The 20057-nt window shown below is 49.1% G+C and overlaps 1 protein-coding gene across 6 annotated transcripts in view; it reads left to right on the top strand.

The window, feature by feature from the left end:
• Nucleotides 1-17970, top strand: part of TDP1 (tyrosyl-DNA phosphodiesterase 1) — an 84822-nt gene extending 66852 nt beyond the window's left edge. For 3 of the 6 annotated variants that reach the window (XM_079129270.1, XM_079129271.1, XM_079129269.1), the window contains 3 exons: nucleotides 207-309; nucleotides 12193-12301; nucleotides 13495-17198. In XM_079129270.1, the coding sequence (XP_078985396.1) occupies nucleotides 207-309; nucleotides 12193-12301; nucleotides 13495-13625 (343 nt within the window). In that variant the 3' untranslated portion in view covers nucleotides 13626-17198. The other 3 variants (XM_079129272.1, XR_013762174.1, XR_013762175.1) reach the window with 3 other exon arrangements.
• Nucleotides 17971-20057: the final 2087 nt, after the last annotated feature.

Here is a 20057-nt window from a genome sequence, read left to right as displayed (position 1 = left end):
ATGAGCATGAAACTCTCCCAAATCAGCAGTTAGATAAAGCTGGGCATCACAGCAGGGCTTGAGTCCCCTTCCAAAACGCCACAGCTCTGCTAGGAATTGAACCAACATGATTGCAGCTATGTGTTTTTCTGACCCTGGCAGCTGTGGGTCGGACCCGCAGAGGTACCTCACTGAGCCAGCCCCTTTCTGTGTCCCTGTCTCTGCAGCGCCAATCTGTCCAAGGCCGCCTGGGGAGCCCTGGAGAAGAACGGTGCCCAGCTGATGATCCGCTCCTATGAGCTCGGCGTGCTTTTCCTCCCGTCAGCATTTGTGAGTTCCCTCTTCCAGCAGTTTTGGGGGTTGTTGTGAACAGAGCTGGATTTTTGTGTTCTCTTCTCTATTAATGGTGACGTTTCCAGAGTCGGCAGATAGAGGATCAGGATTCTAAACCTGAACCTGTGCTCTTAACAGCTGGTCTGTGTGACGAACTTCCAAAACACGTGTACAGATGCAGTGGGTTACCTGGTTAGAGGTCAGCAAGTGAAGTTAATGGCAGTGTAAATAAGTATTGTGAAATATGACATGAGAGTCATCACAAGGGGTAAATGACAGATCACCAGAGGAAGAGCCCAGCTAAGCACTAGCATTTTAGGTGAGGAGGATACAGTTGGGAAGAAGAAGGGGTTGGTGGTGGGCAGGGCACCATTACACCTGGAGGGAAATCAGCAAGAGCAGAGCTGGAAGACAGACTCACGTCCTGCCGGGTGTGCCCCCAAAAGGCGCCACAGTAGAAGCTGCCTTTCAAGATGTCAGGCCAGCTGGCTTACTTCCCATCTTTTAACTGGCTCTTGGTTTCCACAGCCAAACACCAAATGAAGTGGCTGACTTGTGTGTGGGGACCAGGTTGTACAAGCCCTGTGTCTCTAAATGCTAGGATCACATTTGACCCAGAGAGGAGGTCCCCTTCCTAGAGGCACACAGTCCCCAGGGCCTCCCCTCTGCTCTCCTCAGGCTCATGTGGTGAACAGTCAGAACTGCCCACATAGTACCAGGGCGAATGCTTCTCTCTCCCTCTCCCACACCCCTCTTCCTTTTCTAAAATCACTTGCTGTAATTGAATTTGTGATAAACACACATGACATGGCTCCAGTGTGAACCACTTTCACTGGACCAGGTTTAGCTAAGCAGGTTCTGGGTGCTTATTCTTACCCACATGATTCATGGGAACCCAGCCTTAAGGCCACTCTCCTTCCTGGCCCACCCCCACAGTGCTGCTGTCCTCCCCTGCGCCATGCTGTGGGGGATGGCTCTTCTCCTTTCTCTCTCTGGCCCTTGCCAGTCTTTATCCGTGCTTCTCTGTCTCAGGGCTTACTATGAAACTATCACTGGCCTCTTTGGAGGGTAGTGTCATGAGATTTCAGAATGTTTTGTTTCCTACAAAGGAGAACAGTACAGATTCATATGCTGCTTATAGCTAGAGCTCAGCTTCCACAGGCCCGTAAGGTAGGTGGTTACCTTGCTATCTAGGGAAGAATATGGTGTCCCCAAGATTCCACGGATAGAGTGGGACTAGCCTGACACCTCAGTCTTCTCACAATCCCTTTCTGATCCGTCCATCTTTGTCCTAGCTTTGTGGGAAACAGGATACCAGTGTTGAGTAATCTGGGGTGACTTCAGTGACTGTGGCTTCGGACTCAGGCTGGAGTCGGCTCCCAGTGACACCTTAAGAAACAAGAAAATTCCACGTCGCTCTGGCTTAACTTTCGTCAGCTTTTGAAATCCTCATCTTTTGTAACCATTCTCATCTTATCCCTGATCATGAAAATGGTAATATAGATATATATTGCCCGTGCACATCCTCTAGGCCCTTCTCAGCTGCTAGTTTTCACCTCAGATGTCCTCTCTCTGCACCTTAGAGAAGGATCATAGAGGGGAAATGGGAATAATCATGAGACTCTCCAAACTGTCTTTACACTGGCTCTTATTTCTGTACTTTTAGAATAAGAAAGAGCCCTGCTGTAGCTGGTTCAAGGTAAAATAGAGATTCTGCTATTTAGGGAGACCATCAGCCAAGAATATAACAAACGGGTTCCCCTTCTTTGCTCTGCCAACGGATTCAGAGCCTGGTGCCAACCAGGGTGACCATGTAAGTAACACACCAAGATAGTGACAACGTCCCCCACCCTGTGCTGGCTTCTCAGCACACACAGCCTGCAACAGTGCTTTACTGCCAGCCGTCTCCTGACCCGGAAAGGACCTGCACACTGCACCATCTGGTCCCCAGCCCTTTCCCCATGTGATTGGTTTGTCTGTGACCTTCGGTGAATCATAAGTAACTGGGCCAAGGGGTTAGAATACTCAGAAGTGGTTTCCCCTCGCCCACCCAGTTAGGTCAGAGTCAGACAGGCAGCCTGACTGGGAGCGGAAAGACAAGGCGTCCCAGGTGAGTGAGATGAATGCCCCTGCGATAGGAGGGAGGCCTCTGGCCTGAGTGAGAAGACCTCAGAGACCGCAGGCCTTATTCTTTCAGTAACAGCTTAAGCCCCCAAGAGGAGGGGAAAGATGCTGGAGGAATTCATGAAATCAGGAGTCGTTGAACAGCCAAGACGTGGGAGGGGGGGTCATCTGGCTTTGGGGACCTAGCAATAGATCTCTCTGCTTGCTACCGTCAGTGTGGCCCCACGGCAGCTCAGGACCTGGCCATTCTGTATTTTCAGTGCCTTCTCAAGCCTAGGTCTGCCTTCTATGTCTCGGGACTCTCCTAAGGTATCCCCCAATAATGAGCTTGTTTCCAGAGAAGGGAGGATTGTAAGATAAGATACCACCCTGACAGGTGGGCTTCCAGGGGGTTTCACCTGAAAATGAGCTGGCGTGTCTTGTCAATCTGTGAAAAGTGGTGTTCGGTTTGGGTATAGATGGCTTTAAGCAACTCTGTTACTCCCGTTGTGTGCCCTTCACAGAGCAACATTGGTGGTGATGACTTTGGGGACAACCCAAAGGGCTGCGCGAGCACTGGAACTGGATGCTGAGCCCGTGAGGGCAGCGTGCAGTAGGCACCCCGCTGGTTCCCAGCTCAGAGCTGAACATTGCAGCAGCCTGGGGTTGACTCTAACTGAGCTCGGCAAGCACCCCGTGGCTGCCTTAGGGTAGACTCTGGGGACAGAATGAGGACTAAGCTGGAGTCTTCATTCTCAGTAAACTCCAGGGTAATTGGAAGAAACAAGGAATGTACAGTGTGCAATGAAACCAGGATGCAGGGAGTTCGCAATAAAGGGCTCTGAGGAGAGGGAGCATGGAACCTGCCAGGCGGCTCAGGAGGGTCTTCTGGCCCTGAGAAATGAGTGCATGTGCAGCCCACTGTCTGGCCAAGAGGCTTCCAGACAGGTACCTGCGTGTGTTAGATTCCCGGAGGAAGCAGCCACACCTGTGCCCGGAGTGCCGTGAGGGCTGGGGCGTGGGCAGGAGGGGCTGGAATCCTGGTCTGAAGGAGACCTGGCAGGCAGGACTCACGGGGTCAGACTTTATCCCACTTGGATGGCGGAAAACCATCAGCTACTCAGGCCAATTATCAGAGAATTTGAATCTTATAAAATACAATTCTTAAGTTACAGTGATTATAATTATTATTTAGAAGTTACTTGAGGATATGGGCATTGTAGATATAATCAAAATTTTCTTAAACCACACTAAGCATACAATCTGGTTATTAATGAAATACTGTCACCTTTCACCTGCTGTCCTTGTGTGGAAATCATCCCTGACAGCTCTTCACCCCAGTACCTTGTCATTCCTCCCTCCTTCAGTTCGCTTGGTACTCTGTCACCCCCAACCATCCCCGCAGCCTGTGTCCAGAGCTTGTCAGCTCCTAGAACAGGAGCCTCGAGCTCACCCCCAGGCACCTTCAAGCTGCTCTTCATGCTGTAGCCAGGATGTTGTCAACCGCAAATCTGGTCCTTTTGTACCCTGCTTCGGGTCTGGAGGTGGAGTCCAGGCTCTGCATGACCTCCTCTTCTCTCGGGGCTCTGACTCCGGCTGCTCCTGCCTCTGCCCTCACCTCTCTTCGCGGCACTCCGCCTTCCCACCATGCGGGGCTCGAGGTTCTCCAGGAGCTAGGCCAGGCCTGGCCCCATAGCCAGCCCTCGTCTTTATTGGAGAAGCACCTCCACCTGCCGCAACTGTCTGCACTGCAGCCTCCCCCTCTGCATCCCAGGACCCTTTGGACTTGTCACATATCCCACTCTGCTGTGGTCATCAATGTGCGTTCCCTTGACAGGAGGGTGGGCTGCTTTCTCTTGGGGCCCGTAGGAGGCTCTTAGCAAACAGTTGTTAGTCCATCTTCCTGGAGCTCATGTGCCCTATTCTGAGCAACTTGAGCAGAAGAAATCTGCAAAACGGAGTCTGGGGAAACTGAACCAGTATGTATTATATAAAGTCAGGGCTTAAACATGGTCTCAAATCGTGTTGTGAGCAGCTTGCAGTGCAGAGACTCTGCAGCTGCCTGTTCATTAAGGCCCTCACCCAGCGGCCCTTGCGGTACAGCTGCCAGTCCCGTGTATTGGCTAAATAAATGTCTTGGGGATTTCTGTAATGATCATAACCCTTAAGATGTTCACTGACAAGAATGCAGTTTGTTGCAAAGTAAGGTGGGGTGTGTTGTTTTGTTTTTTAAAGGTTTCCCTTTTTGATACTAGAAAGATATATTCCTCTTCTATTATCCTCCCTCCCTCCTCCTTCCTTCTTCACAGAACTTGGAATTGAACCCAGAGCCTGGCACATGCTAGGCAAGTGTTCTACCACTGAGCTATACCCCAACCCTTTTTCTTTAGAGACAAGGTTCCAAGGCTGGCCTGGAACTTAGTAACCCTCCTGCGTCAGCCCCCAAGTTGCTGGGGTTACAAGTGTGCATCACCACACCTGCCTAGGACATGCCTGTTACTGCTTTTAGTTACATGCTTCCAAAGGGACTCACAGTTCTGCAGTCATCCTCCTGCCTAGGTCTCATCTCTGGAGATCAGGCTCCCTTTGTGCCTCCCAGGCAGAGCTCCATGTCTGCACCACCCACATTTCTGAGTTATCAGGACCCAGAGTTGCCTCTTTTGTCCTTCACCAGTTTGCCACCTCGATCACTGTGTACTGTTTGCTGACCTGAGGCCAGTGTTGCAGATAGGACAGACACAGTGTCAAACATTTCCCTGGCAATTCCCTGCTTTCCTGCAGCCATGATAAGGACCTGTCACTCAGCAGCCAAGAGGCAATGCCCCTTAAGACTGAAAACTATAGTGGATGGAGAGTTATGTCCCATCATAATAAAGGTGCCACATGAAACCCCTGGAATTGATCTGGAAGCTAAGTCCCCGGTAACAACTAAATAAAGATTTGCTCCCATTTTTTTCTGCTTCTTTTAAGTGAATGAATCCATAAAGACATCCTCTCAAGATTGATCTCACCTGCATTAAAGCACTAGTAGCTTTCCCTTTCACTGGCAGCATGTTCAGGACTCAGAATAATTTGGTACATTTGACCTTGTACAACCAGCACTTAGAGATGTGTGGTACATAATAGGTTACTAATAAAAACTTGTTTAAGAAGTCAAAGACGTGATTCTTTTGAAGTCTAATTTCAGTTTATCAGTTATCTCGTGTTTTCTGGTTTGACCCTGTACTTGAGAAGTGTGTTTAACTTTTAGACTAACACATTTAGGCTTAAAAATCCTCAATTATAGGAAAGACTAACACATTTAGGCTTGAAAATCTCAATTATAGGAAAGATCCAATGATTTCAGTGTTGCAAACCTGAAGGCATCTGAGTATCAGAAGATGCAACGCCAGTCCCTTTGGTGTTTGTTGAGCACACCCTTGGTCAGGCCCTGGACTCGCACCTGCCTCCCACACTGTGGCTAGAGCTCCCTTCTATGGCTGTGGCTCGGGCTTCCCGGTTTCCCAGGATTCCACAGCTGGAAAGTGGCATTTCATGTGAGGTTTCTTGATAGCCTCTCACATTCCCCCAGCTGATCACAGCAGCTTCTTAGCTATCCATCCTCTTGCCACATCCTGCCCCGTCTACCCTGTTGAGAACTCCCTTGTTTCCCATCCTGTTTTCTCACTGTTCTCTCGGCTTCAGGGCCAAGTTTCTGTCCTGGGGTCCAGGTCTGTAATTCCCTGCCCTTGAGCCTTGAGTGGCTCCTCTTGGCCCATGAGATGACATCCAGATTCCTGACATCATGGTCCACTGACCACTGGAATCACATGCCTCTGGCTCCCTCTCCATCCCTGCCCCCCATGTTCTTGGACACCATCCTTGTAGGCATATTGGGGTGCAGGCATGGAGCAGCACCCTTAGTGACTAATCCTGGGCACCTGCTCTCGGCCTCAGCTGAAATAACTTGGAAAGAAACAATACGGATGAACATATGGAAAGGTCCCAAGAACCGAGCAAAGGACCTCCCTGAGAACACACAGTTCTAGATTTAGGAAGCTCAGGTGTGTAGGCTCCAAAGTGACAGAAGGACAGCAGACTTGGCAGTGAGGCAGAGCCGGGCCTGTCCTCTTCCCTCTGTGGCCTTGTTGTGGGACAGTGCAGTAGCCACCTCCCAGGATCCAGTGAGAGGGAAGAGCTAGAACTCAGCAAGGGCTCAGAGAGGCCACGGTTGATGGTCGGGCAGTAGCAGAGGCCAGTCCTCCAGTCTTGACATCACCTCACCCTCCAGAGGCTGCGGAGCCCTGCCTAAGCCCTGAGCCCGAAACGCCCACAGGGGGCTGGCTCCCACCTCAGGAAGGACAGGCCGCGCCTTCCTGTGACTTGCTTCCCTGCCCACTGGTCCTTGAGCAGCGTGCTCCTTCTGGAACAGTCAGCCTTACCCAGGGGAACCGTGATGCCCTGCGCAGGGCTGCACCTCTGGGTTGCCGCGTGTGGCCCACAAGTGAACCGCAGCCGTGGCTGCAGTCCGAGCGTGCCTTGTCCTGCATGGAGGAGCAGTGGTCCCCGCAGCAACGAGCTCTGTAAAGGGGCGCCGGAGTGCCTCGCGTGTGACGTGTGGGTCCCTCTCATGGTGGCTCATGCACACACACTCCCCACCGCCTTGCCAGCATCTGGGCCGGGAGGACAGAGGGCCACGTGATACACTGTGAGAGATAAATACGATAATTAGGAGACAGCTTCAAACTGTTTGACAACCAGATTGAAGGGAAAAGTGGCACTTTTTTTTTTTTTTTTTTTTTTCATAATACCCTAGAATTTGGATCATAAATGGCATTTAAGAGAGAAGCATTTTGGTTCCTGTTGACGTGGAGGTTCACACCCCGTCTGAGATGGGGCAGCCTGGAGCGGAGGCCTGGGCCCAGGCCATGCAGAATCTTCATTGCCCTGACCCAGCTGAAAGTAACAAGCTAGGAGCTCAGAGGGGCGAGTCATTTTATTTTTTTAAACCCCAAACTCCATAAACATATTAAATAATCACTGAATCTGCATCACTTCCCAGTCTGTGGCCTCTGACACCAAGATTTCCAGAAGTGGCTCATTCTGAAGCAAGCGGCCTGTGTAATGTGGACCCTTAGACTTCCGTGGGGTTCTTTCCTTGTCATGGTCCCTGGTAGTAAATATGAGACCATCTCTTTGCTTGGTCAGAGGAACGCAGGACCAGGCCTCAGAAGGACATGGTCCCGTGTCCGGCCTTGCCACTTTGGCTAACTGTGTGGCTTTTGGTAACTATTCAACCTCCAAAGCTGTTTCCCCCTCTGAGAAGTAGGAGCAGCCACATTACTGATCCCACCTTGAATATACTTAGGGTTGTGTTGCTTTATTTTTCTGGAATACTTACCATGTACTACTCATGGTTCTAAATGATTTATATATCCTCACAGTAGCATCATAAATCAGATGCTGTTGTCTTCATTTATAGATGAGGAAATCAAGGCCCAGAAAGGTTAAGTAGCTTGCCTAGAGTCACAGATCAAATAAGTGACCTGCAGAGTGAGAGATTATAAAGTCTCCCCAGATCCAGAAGACGTCGAAGGTGAGGTGTGAGGCCACCGCCCCACCGGCCCGCGGGCAGCTGTGGGAGGGAGCAGGCTGTGGTGGTCTTTGGGTCCCTGGGGCTCCTGGCCCCCCTCCTCGCCCACCCTCATAGTCCCTGATTTGGGGTTTTTTAGGTCGTTGGGTTTCATTTTGTTTCATTTTTCCCAGTCTCTTTCAGATTTGTTTTTTATGCCTCCACCAGCCACTCCATCCAGTCACCTGGCTCTGGGTCTCAACCAGCCCCGTGTAGCCCATTGCCATCTTCTGTCCCCTGCCTGTTCTAGTTGCAGGAACTTGCTGTCCCCTCTCTAGGATCCGGGTCCATCTGGCTGACCCTGGGGGCAGGCGTCTCTCCAGAGCCTCTGCAGCTGCTCGCCTGCTGCGGTAGAGGCCACGCATTTCACTGGGGCCCTGTGGCACGTTGGGTCCAGAGTGGGAGAGAATCAACCCAACTGTGAGCAGCAGTGCTGACGGGGGCGGCTTGTCTGGCGCTGGGGCCACATCTTCAGGGTTCTGACGCCTGCCATTGATGAACTTGACAGCCCCCAGTGGAGAGCCACTCTTCTCAACAGCCGCGCTTGGCCCACCTGCCCATCCCGAGCCACTCCAGCCCAGGAGCCATTTAACAGGGCAAACCATAGACGTCTATGCAGCTTCTCATTTTCTCATTCAAAACGCCGACCAGTCTGGCCCCCAGTGCCCTGTGTGACCTTCGCCTGCCCACACTGCACTCGCCACCCCAGATGCCCTGCTGCGCTGCACAGCTCTGCCCTCGATCACCGTTGTGCTGCTTCTCCCCGCCATCACTGCCTGTCACAAGATGCCAGTTTTTCAAAGCGCAACTAAAACATTACTCCCTACAGAGCTTTCCTTATCCTGCCACTGGTAACAGGTCATCCCTTTCGGGCCTGGCATGGGTGCCAGGCTTCACCCACTGCCTTGCGCCGGGCGTGGTTGGACCTTCACCAGCGCTGCTGCCACGCTTTCCACAGGTCTGGCGGTGCAGGACTCCCACAAGCTCATTGGCCCTCGTGCAGAATTCCATGAGGCAGGCAGGGAAGGTCCTTCCTCCTGCATCTGTGCACCCACTACGCACCAGGATGTGTGCTGGGCACTGGAGTTAGAACGGTGACACAGTGCCACCAGCCGTGTGGCTCCCAGGCTTCACACACAGTGCCACCTGTCCCACCAGCCATCTTCCTTCCTAGCACACGCCATGCTGTTGGCCACCTTTGGGCCTGGCAGATGCTCTTCCCTCCCTGGGACACTTTCCTCTCCCACCTCCAAACCCTGCTCCTCGTAGGTTTTGATGTCACTGCCACCGTTTTTACGGAGGCTTCCACTGACCACTTCCTCCCCAAAACTTACAGTAGCCATGCTGGTCTCTGAAAGTTCCCTCGGGCCGCTCCTCACAGCACTTTCATGGGTGTAGGTATTTCATTTATGGATGCATTGTTTCATGTCTCCTCCCAGCTGTACCTCCACGGGGAGAGGGAAAGCGACTCCTGTGCATACAGGCCATGGCACATGCCTGACCCACGGGAGACTTCGTCAGCCTCTTGACCTCTTGTCCTAGTCTTGGACGGGTGCCAGCAGAGTCTCCAAGCTAGACCAAAGGAACTTGAATCTTGCGAATCACCAACCTGGGTATCCTAGCAACCGAACTTCCAGGTTCCCTTGGGACAAAAGTCTTGTGCCACCCAGAGAAGGGGGACCCTGGGGAGGACAGAGGGGCAGACCCTGGAGCATGGCTTATCATCTGTCTCATGGCATCCCTCGTTCTGCCAGGGTGGGGAGTCAAGCATTGTGATCAGGGTGACCCGGACTCCGGAGGGTGCTGCCCTCTGCGGTGTTGTGCACGCTCTTTATTCCTGTTCCAACTGGATGAAGTCGTAGTCAGCACCTTCCCTGTGAGTGTCCTGTTGGACCTGTGTTAGGTTCAGCACAGAAGCCCACCACGATGGGTTAACAAAGCGGCAGTTATAAAATTACAAGAAATAGATGTGATGACCTTAGGCTCTTGGGACTTCTTCGTCCTTCCGTTTGTTGAATGAATGAGTGAATGAGAGCATCAGCCATTCACACAGCTTGGCAAGTGCCAAAGCAAAGACTGAAACCCACTGTCTGAAGCGAAGGGCAGTGTGACTCTTGTGTCCTACAGTGTGTGGCCAGCCTCCCTTACTCTTACGTGATCACAGGGACTGAGAACCTTGGTCCTTATTCTTTTTATGTTTGGCACTGTTTAGTATGTGGGTATTTAGGATTTGAAGGGCAGTCTGTGTTTGGATGATGGAAGGAGGGAGTGAGAGGCAGCCTAGCCAGCAGAGTTCCAGGGCGATCCAGGAGGGGCCCAGAAGATTCCCATGTGGAGAAGCACAGCTTCTGGAAGAGGAGTCCCCTGTGTCTTTCCTTTGGTAGCAAAGCAATAAGGCTTCTTTTTCCTTTTCTCAAAACCATGTCCTCTTTATTGTACTGGCATTAGCGATAAGGACTGAGCTTTCAGTGACACATCAGAACCCCAGATGGGACCCGAGAGCAGCCCAACTCCAGCTTTCTCGGACAGGCCTGGCTCTCTAAGAAACCCCCTTCCCTGCTGAGGATACAAGGTGGTTGGTGAACTTGTGAAGAGCCAGCTGCTGGAGAGTTAGGAGACGGTGAGTTTGCCCTCAGATGGAACCGGAGGAGCTGTTGCTGTGAGGACAACGAGGGACCAAGGGGCCATCCCAGCAGCTGCAGAAGCTCCTTTTGTTTCAGGACCTCCCGCCTTCTCTCCCTGAATGGTACGGATCGCTCCATCGTGATCCACTTTGAGTAAAAGGAGACCGAACTTAATCAAGTTGCAGCACCCTTGGCCATCTGCACGACCCTGCCCTCTGCATGCCTTGTCCAGTCGTGCGCCACCTGCCACTGTGGACCTCTGGACTGCTCTGATGCCAAGCACCCTTAACTGTCCTCGCGCTGCCTCCCACCCCCAGACAGAAAACAGGACTTTGGGTACTCCCCCCAACTTCACCCCCTTTCAGCAGGAAGCAGTTTGGAGATGATGTCACCCATTTTTCCATAGAAATGGAATGTAGAAATTGACAGTGGGGAAATGTAACCATGGTCCACTTTATGCTTTGAATACAGCCCTTGCCGCTCTGCCACTGCTACTTTTAAAATGGACGTGTTCCTTTCTCTTCTTCTCTCCCTAACCTCTCCCCCTCCCTATCTCAGGGAAACAGGACTACCTTTCTTCCCTATCTTAGGCAGAGTTATCTGTCCTTGAGCACACCCACCATAGGAACAAAGTAATCCAGATTTGGGGGATGGTACCAGAAGATCTCAGAAATCACTCTCTCCCAAATTCACAAGTGAGTTATACTCCAACAGAGAACTTGTGGAATGTAACCTTTGAATCGCCTCTTCAAAAGCCCCCTGTTCCTGCCGATGGGTGGAATCACAGCTTATGGAACAGGAGTACCCTGTGTTTCTCCTTTGCTAGCAAAGCAATAAACCTTCTTCCTTTTTCTCCAAAAAAAAAAAAAAAAAAAAAAAAAAAAATGCCCATGTGTGGGGCCCAGAGCGCTGATGTCTTAATGAGTGAGAGGACAGGATGTGCACTGCAGCCGGGAGAACCTCCACCTCCACCTGAGTCATACCTAAGACTGCTCCCTGTTCCACAGTTCTTGGAATAAACTTTCCATTGTGATAGGCCATGGAGAATTTCCATTTTTCTATTCCTATCCCATTAATTTGAGCACTTCCATTATACACGAAAACAACTTTTACTTCTTCTTTCTCAGGACAGGCTGCCTGTTACTATAGCAATATTGAAAGCATTTGAGGTATTTTTATACAGTGAGTTCTAAAACTCCCCGCCAACTGTACATGGTGTTTAGTAGAAATGGGCTATAATATCCAAAATTGTTTCTCTTGTTTCTGTGTATCCTTTGTTAAACTCTTGCAAGCTTTTAATTTAATTCCTAAAATGTCAACTCTTATTTTTAGGAAAGAAAATAATTGGGAGGAGTTGTTAAATATATTTGCCTATCAAACATTGAAAATAGCTCTGAAATCATTTGAATTTTGTTGTAAATGTCATAAAAATATGATTGCTTAGGATCTTCTGGGTTCATTTTTGTTTCAGTTTGGCTTTAGTTTTCTTGTTATCATTTGGAAAATGGAGTACAATCATTGAGCCTGTCTGTGTGTTTGCAGGGCCTGGACAGCTTCAAAGTGAAACAGAAATTCTTCTCTGGCAGCCGGGAGTCCACAGCACTTTTTCCTGTGCCATATGATCTGCCCCCAGAACCGTATGGAAATAAAGGTGAGACCCCTGAAGGGAACCATGGGCGGATGTATCATCGTAGAAACAGCCTGGGAGGCACCTTTGGTCCCTCAGTGGAAGCCTGGCTCATGGAACCCTCTGGAAGCTTAGGTTTGCAGAGGCCCCTCTACTGCCCTGTCTGTGACCATGGGAAACACAGTTCTCAAACTGTTTGGTCCTAGAACCCCTTTGCACCCTCATAATTATTGAGAATCATGAAAAGCTTTTATTTACACAGATTTTTTTAAAATATTTTTTTAGTTATAGATGGACATAATACCTTATTTTTATTTACTTATTTTCATGTGGTGCTGAGAATCGAACCGAGTGCCTCACATGTGCCAGGCAAGTGCTCTACCGCTGAGCCACAACCCCAGCCCACTTACATGGGGTTTTATATTAACTATATTAGAAATTTAAACAGGAATCTACAAATATTTATTAATTTATTCATTTTAAAATAATAAAGACATTTGTGTGACAATTTCCAAAATTAAAAGAAAAAATTAGCAAAGTGGCATTGTTTAATGGTTTTGCAGACTCTTTATAGTGCAGCTAGGAGCCAGATGAATTCCCATGGCTGCTCTCAGGCTGTTGGGACGTCACATCACCTGGCCTCTACACACTTGTGGGCACATGAAAGTGAAAACAGCGTGCCGGCTTCTTGCATCATGAAAATAAGTTTTTGCTTCACAGAGCCTCCTACCCCTCAAAGGTGGGTCCCCAGGCCACATTTTGAAAACCAATGCACCAGACAATGACTTTCCTAAGGGCAGTGACCAAGTGTGTTTCACAATAGAAAGTCCATTGGAATATCCACATGGCTGTCCTGAGGTTCAGATGTCCCCAGAGCCAGCTGGCCGGCTTAGTGTACCTCCTGCATCTGCCCTGGGGGTACCGAGTCTCAGGCTGCCCAGCCACTTCTGTTAGTCCTGAGAAGGTCTGTGCTTAGCACGGTGTCTAGCCCAGAGCTAGTAGTCAATAAACATTAGGCACCTTTAGCTTAACTGTTCTTTTACATCATCTAGTTCAGTTCCTGGCACACAGGAGACAGTGATTTGGTGTGCGTCCCCGCCTTTCCCTTGGGGAGCAGTGTTTTTTGTAAGTCCAAGGCTTGCACAGGTCACTCCCCTCCCCCGCCTTTCTGACTTTGTGCCACACATTTGTCTTTCCTCCCTTCCTCTATTCTTCAGGTTCCTTTTCTGTAGTTTTTCTAACCCAAGATCTCCTGGATAATCATAAGAGAGGCAGCGCCTGGGAGGGTTCTGACTTGGTCCTGGCTCCCCAGCCCAGACCCTGGCTGGATTCCCCACCTTCCCTGTAGTCCTGATCTCTAAAGGAAGAGGAAAGCAAGAGTGGAAGACAGAAAGGTCTTAAAAATGTCCTTAGGATCCTTCCCCTCCAACAGAAAAAGCATTCCCCAGAACCCAGAAGTTGACCACAGAATGATAAGTCTCTTATTTGCCCAGCAGGCAGAATGCTTTGCAATGTTGCACTGATTTTTTTTTCCCCTCCTTAGGCATTTTCTTTGAAAGATACAGACAAGAGAAACTGGAGCCTTTTATTTAATGTCAGTGCTATTTTATCTCTTATAGTACATTAGTAGCATGTAGAATAATACCAGGAATTCAGATACCACCACTTCAAAGATAGCCAGCATTCAAGGGGCCACGGGAACTACAGAAAGGCATTTTACCAAGATGTAAAAAAGTGAGTAGTTAAGAACATTTCAATAACACTTCACTTTAAAAAGTGATTTTCAAACAAGGTCTTGTTCAGGGTCTTTTAAAATCAGAACACAATACAAGAAGCTTAGCAAAGAAATATACTGCTGCACAGTTCCCCCAGTTATCTTGAAACCAAGAAAATGATCAAATGAAATAAAGAAAAACCTAAGACCCAGCTATTGAGGTCCCTTGCTTTGTGCAGTAGCTGCTATTCATGTGTTCTCATGGGTGCATAGTGAGCACCTACTGTGTGCAGGCAGTCTGGGATGAATCTGTGAACCAGATAGGCATGAGGCCTTGCCCTTATCATCTCCTAAAGTCATGTCACTTCAAAACCATTTTGCCTATGGGACTTAGTATTTTTTATGATGACTTCTTATGAAGCAAAATCACTAATTTTTTAAATTTATACAAATTGGTTCCATATATTCCCTGTGTTGTGTGACCCTGAGCCTGAGGAAAGAGTGAAACAGATCTGTCCCCCGCCTCTCCTGAGCTCCATTCCAAGGGCCGCTGCTTTGTGCTCTTTCACTAATACTCTGCATTGTCTTACGTATTATTGAGGGAGTGAAATGAGCCAGGCTGTCTTATCTGAACCTAACAGCAAGCGTGTGTCCCATGTAGGAAGTCACTGAACATGTACAGCTTCAGAGGAGTTAGTTATATTCTATTTGTGAAGTAGGTTCTTTTATTTTCATTGGTTTTTGTTTTTATTTTCACTTACTTATTTTTATTTATTTATTTTGTACTCGGGATTGAACCCAAGGGCACTCTTATCACTGAGCTCCATCCCCGGCCCTTTTTATTTTTTGAGACAGGGTCTTGCTAAGTTGCTGACACTGGTCTCAAAATTGTGATCCTCCTTCCTCAGCCTCCCTAGTCCCTGGGATTACAGTCATGTACCACCATGTTTAGCATTATTTGTTTTTAAAATATACCTGGCACATAGATACATGCACATATGTACATAAATATATGTATAGAATTTTTTCTTTCACTGTTTTAATTTTTTAGTGCATTATAATTATACATAATAGTGGGATTCCTTTCACATTTTTTACATAAATGCAGATATACAGAAAAATTGCAAGAGTACAAATGTCAACATTTTGTCACATTTGCATTCTTTCTCATACTTTACTTTTTTTCTGGTCCATGTGAAAGTTGCAGACATGATGGCCTTTGTCCCTAAATACTTCAGTGGTTTTCCCTAAAAATAAAGTCATTTTCTTACATGAGCACTGTAAGATCTTATCAAGATCGGTAAGGTCCCTGGCATCCGGCAGCTCTGAACAAATATTCCATCCGCATGCATGAGTAGATCACAAGCCCCTTCATTCTCTCAAGGGACAATTTGAGAGGATTACTTAAAAGGAGTTTCTCCTAAACCAGTGAGTTCAGTGCGGGTTTCCAGGAGCAAGATAGAAGAGACACAAGGGCCACAGTTACCTTCTTCCCCTGTAGCCATATGTCTAACTTTCCCTCCAGGGGATTGGAGGGAACTGTTAGTGCAAAACAGTTGCCCATAGTGGGCAGACACATTGATAAAGCAGAACTGCAAGAGATGTGCTGGTCGGGTGGTTTCTGGGTCCTCACCCAGTCCTCATTGCCTAATTGAGAAGGAAAGGAGTAAATCCAGGAATCTTGACATCAGTGCTGGTTACTAAATGTCTATATCTAAGATCCTGCATTACTGTGAAGAATCTCTCTAGTAACTGCTCATCTAGTGAGAAATAGGGTGTCTGCTACCTTGGGAGTGAAGCAAAGCTGAAGTTACCCCACTGAGCAATATGTAGAACCGAGGAGTCCAGGCCCAGAAGATGCTGATTGCAGTGGGAGAGAGCCTGGGCTGAGGCAGAGAAGGGGGGGTCAGGCCCAAGTCCATGGCCAGTTCCCTCAACCTTCTGTGAAACAAATACCTCAAATGGAAGAGGCTGCCTTTCTCTAACAAGCTTGGTAAAGTTAAAAGGGATTTGGCTTCATGCTTTCAAAGTGTCTCAAGACCAGAGATAAGCAACAGTGTTCTGATAATTTGTTGCCATCTTCAGAATTCTTCTGCGCTCCTGCTGGGTGCTGCTTTTTGCACAATTGCTCTGAGATTATTCAACAGGAACAGCAAGGTTGCTGCAAGGAGAGGCGGCAGAACCGCTGCTCCCAGGCTGTCCTCCAGCTGCCAGCCCACTCTGGGCAGGAGGGTTTGCAAGGCCAATATGCTGCTTTAACCTGGCGTCCTGCCTAGACCCGCAGTGAGCTCTCCAGCCCTGTAGAGTTCTCATGTTTGTAATTCTTGTCGACAAGGAGACGGGCTTGTTTCTACTCCTCGTGATGTATTTGGACCTACCCGTATTTTTGTGGTTCTTTTGAATGGCTTAACTGTCACAGTAACAATGTGTGGTAAGGATGACGCACTGAAGTGTGCTCAGCTTCCCATTTATTGAGCATCTCCAGCATGCCAGGAGCTTTACACGTGTTCTCATTTACCTTCACACTAATTCCTGGTGGTCACTAATGTAATTGCCACATCAGAGGAGGCGCACAAGATGCCTTCACCCAGGTGTGCAGGGAGGGAGGTGGGACTTGCACCTAGGTCCCGGTCGTTCCTTCCACCATCCGTACCCACGCCTCTTGCTTTCTCTGATGTTGGTTTGCAGTTAGTCTTTCAGAAGTTTTCATGTCTCATCGATTACTAACTTTTAACAACAAAAGCATTTTACAGGCGGGACTCTGGTCCTCTGGGGCCTGCTGAGAGCAGGGGTGTGGCCCTGGACTACACCAGCTCTTGGTGCCTTCAGCACCTAAAGGAGGAAAGGCGCAGCTGTCTGAGGCGGCCCCTGCTGTGTGCCAGACACCATGTCCTGCATGTGACCTGGAGTTATCTCATTTGTGTCTCATGACAGCACCATGGCGGGAGTACAGATAAGGAAACTGGGGTTCAGACTGGTGAAGTGGCAGGCCAGGCTTCACCCTGGGGTTCTGCTCACCTGCCTCCCAGGGCACAGCTGACCCTGAACCCTAACATTACACCTTTACAAAAACCATTGAGCAGAGTACCCTTGGGTTGATTAAGAAACATTCTTCACAGTTTAGAGAACGGAGCACACAGTGCTTTTACCCCATCCAGTGAGTGAGTTTTCTGTGACTGTTCAAATAAATATTCTATAACTTTTTTTCCCCAGATCGGCCATGGATTTGGAATATTCCTTATATCAACGCACCAGATACACATGGGAACATGTGGGTGCCCTCCTGAGAATCTTAAAGCACTGTGAAACTTGAGTGTAAGACGTGGAGCCCCAAACTTGGATGTTTTTGTTTGTACTGAATGTTCATTCCGCTAACTTGCATCCCTGCAAAACTTGTAAAGGTAGCTCTTGTGAACATGGATGTTGGTTATACTTTTAATGTTTATTATCAACGTTCTCACTATTAAAAAAAGTGTTATTATTTTATTAATTCACTTTTATATGTTTTGGAAATAAAGTTATTAAACTTCACAATGTTAAAAACGTGTGTATGCAGATATGAAATTACCCCATACGGTAAGGAATCTTGTGATGGCATCGGCTCTCGAGAGTTGTAACTTGCCTGTTTTGTGGTTCCACCTCTCTCCATCTCCGAAAGCTGGGATCCGGGGCCGAGGCTGGTGGGCTCCTTCAGCCCCTGTCTAGGCTGGACACCACCCTGCAGCCCTCCATGGCTTTCAACCTTGGCTTCCCAAGGCCTCTCACTCCCCAGCGCCCTGCCTGCTGCCTCCTTCCTTACAGACAGGTCACACTGCCATTTGCTTGCCCTTTCCCAAGCTAGATGGGTATCTCTTCCGTGCCCAGAAATTTCCAAAGAGGACAGCTCGTAAGATCATACAGAAGCATACAGGAGTTTATTTAGAAGAAATACTACAAAGAGACTACAGGTAAGAAAGCTAGGGCCTGGGGTGTTCCCTGGTCACACAGCTGGCTGGGGTCAGAGCGTGTCCTGTTCTCCCGAGGTGACTTAGACTGTTTTCTACTGCACAAGGCTGACTCCCAGCTGGTCACCAGACTCTTCATCTCATAGTTTAGATTAAATACTAGTTTTGAAAAAAAATGTTTCAGTCGTCTTTCAAACTCTTCCTCAGGGGCCTAGGACTTTCCAAAGCTACCTTGAAAACTTGGGGTTGGGGGTACTGAGCTAAAGCAGGAAGCTGGGTGACAGGACCTTGGGGCCCTTCTCCTACCTTCCAGCAGAGAACTTCTCGTTTACATATTGGAGTTTTATAAAGGTGATTATCTGAGACTTTTTTCTGCGTGTGTGTGTGTGTGTATGTGTGTGTGTGTAAATTTTTTTAAGAGCCACTGAATTCATTTAAGCATTTCACAGATTGGAAAGCTAAGGCTTTTCTGAACCTACCTCTACTACTACAGTATTCAGGCCCTACGCTGGATGACCCTGACGGTCATGGAGGAAACGTAAAGTCACTGTACTGGCAGAAGCCAGCATAGTGGAGAACCAGCCCTGAGCTGGCACCCATGCATCCGAACTGGATGACCAGAGGACTGTGGCAGAGAAGCTGAGGTTTGGTGGCTCCATCCTGGAGGGCAGCAGAGACTGGGGTGACAGCAGGACCCGTGTCCAGGCGGTGCTGGTCTGCTGGGGAACAGGACACAGCCAGTCAGGAATGGCACGTAGGCAACTGGCCTTGGTGGCCTTGTGGTCCCTAACAGTAGGAAGAGGTGGGCAGAGAGCCTGGGCCAGAACTCAGAGCTGGAGTCAGGTGGGCCAGGGTTGACTCCTAGCCCTCCACTCACCGACTGTGTTACCTGAGCCAGGCTGACTGCCATCTCTGTGCTCAGAGGTGGGTTTTCACCCCGCGGAGGATTACTCGAACAGCGGAAAGAGTGCCAAGCGCTTAGTGCTGTGCGTGCTTGGACCAGAAAGGTGAAAAGGGAGGCCCTGCCTCCACAGCAGTTCATCCCTTAGGATGGTCATCGTCCCTGACACTACTGTCCCTACTTTTCACAGGTTGATCCCCTGGCCACCCTTCTCTAGACCTAGGGGGACCCTGGAGGACACCTGGATGTAGGGGCCTGGGTAGAGGACTTGAGGTAACTTCACGGACTATCCAGGGTCAAGGAGTCTGCTCTTGGTGGGTGTCCAGCTGTCCGAGGCCCCTACCCACGATAAAGGGCAGGGCTGAGCAGGACCAACCAGGAAGGGCCAGCACCGCAGGCTTTCTGGGTTGTCAACACACTTGGGAAACAATGCCCTGAGAATAATCCAGAACATGTGGAACACAAAAGGTGAGCACTTCAACCCGTGTGGTCCTTCGTTTAATGGGATGGGCTAAATTACCCAAGTACTTGAGAAAGTGCCACTGAACTGGCTGCTAATGCTTTTGAGGCAATTGCACTCCTGGTCTCAGGCTGGGTCTCAGCGGTTCCTTCTCCCCACCTGAGGCCGGGCTCCCCTCCTCCTGTCTGCATGAAGCAGCGTGGCCCCCTCTGTGCCTTTTTTCCATCTCCTTCCACCCTTCAGGTCTCATTGAAACACCTTCCGTGGCTTGACGCTTACTGAGGACAAACGATCACGTGAAAGACTGAATGTCCTGCATCTGTGAAGCGCCCAGGCGAGACCTAAAACAGGCTGAGTGAGAGAGGCCAAGCCTGACACCTGGCAGTCTGCAGGAACTCGCTTGCCATTTTGGCAGGAGGATTCCATGTCCCCCACTTCCCAGGAGTCCTCATGGGAAGGGAAGCCTGGACTGCCACCAACTTCTTTGAGTGAGGGAGGGAGATAAGATTTTTTAATTATCTACCAACATACTCCTAGGCAAAACTGCCTGGTTTTAACTGTAGTGTGACATAAAGCAGCCTTGAATTTCCCTGGTCTGGGCTGTGCTTTTCCACATAACGGTGATAGCTACTATTTTCCGAGTGCTTCTTATACTTCAGCTCCTATACATAAGTGCTTTTAACTTAATTCTCACATCACCATTTTGAGGAATGTACCGTAGTTGGCTCCATTTTATAGATGAGGAAACTGAGATTCAAAAG

This window comes from Sciurus vulgaris, assembly GCF_902686455.1.
Source record: "Sciurus vulgaris genome assembly, chromosome: 2".
In the NCBI taxonomy this organism is placed as follows: Eukaryota; Metazoa; Chordata; class Mammalia; order Rodentia; family Sciuridae; genus Sciurus; species Sciurus vulgaris.
This window is presented reverse-complemented; position numbering and strand designations above follow the sequence as displayed.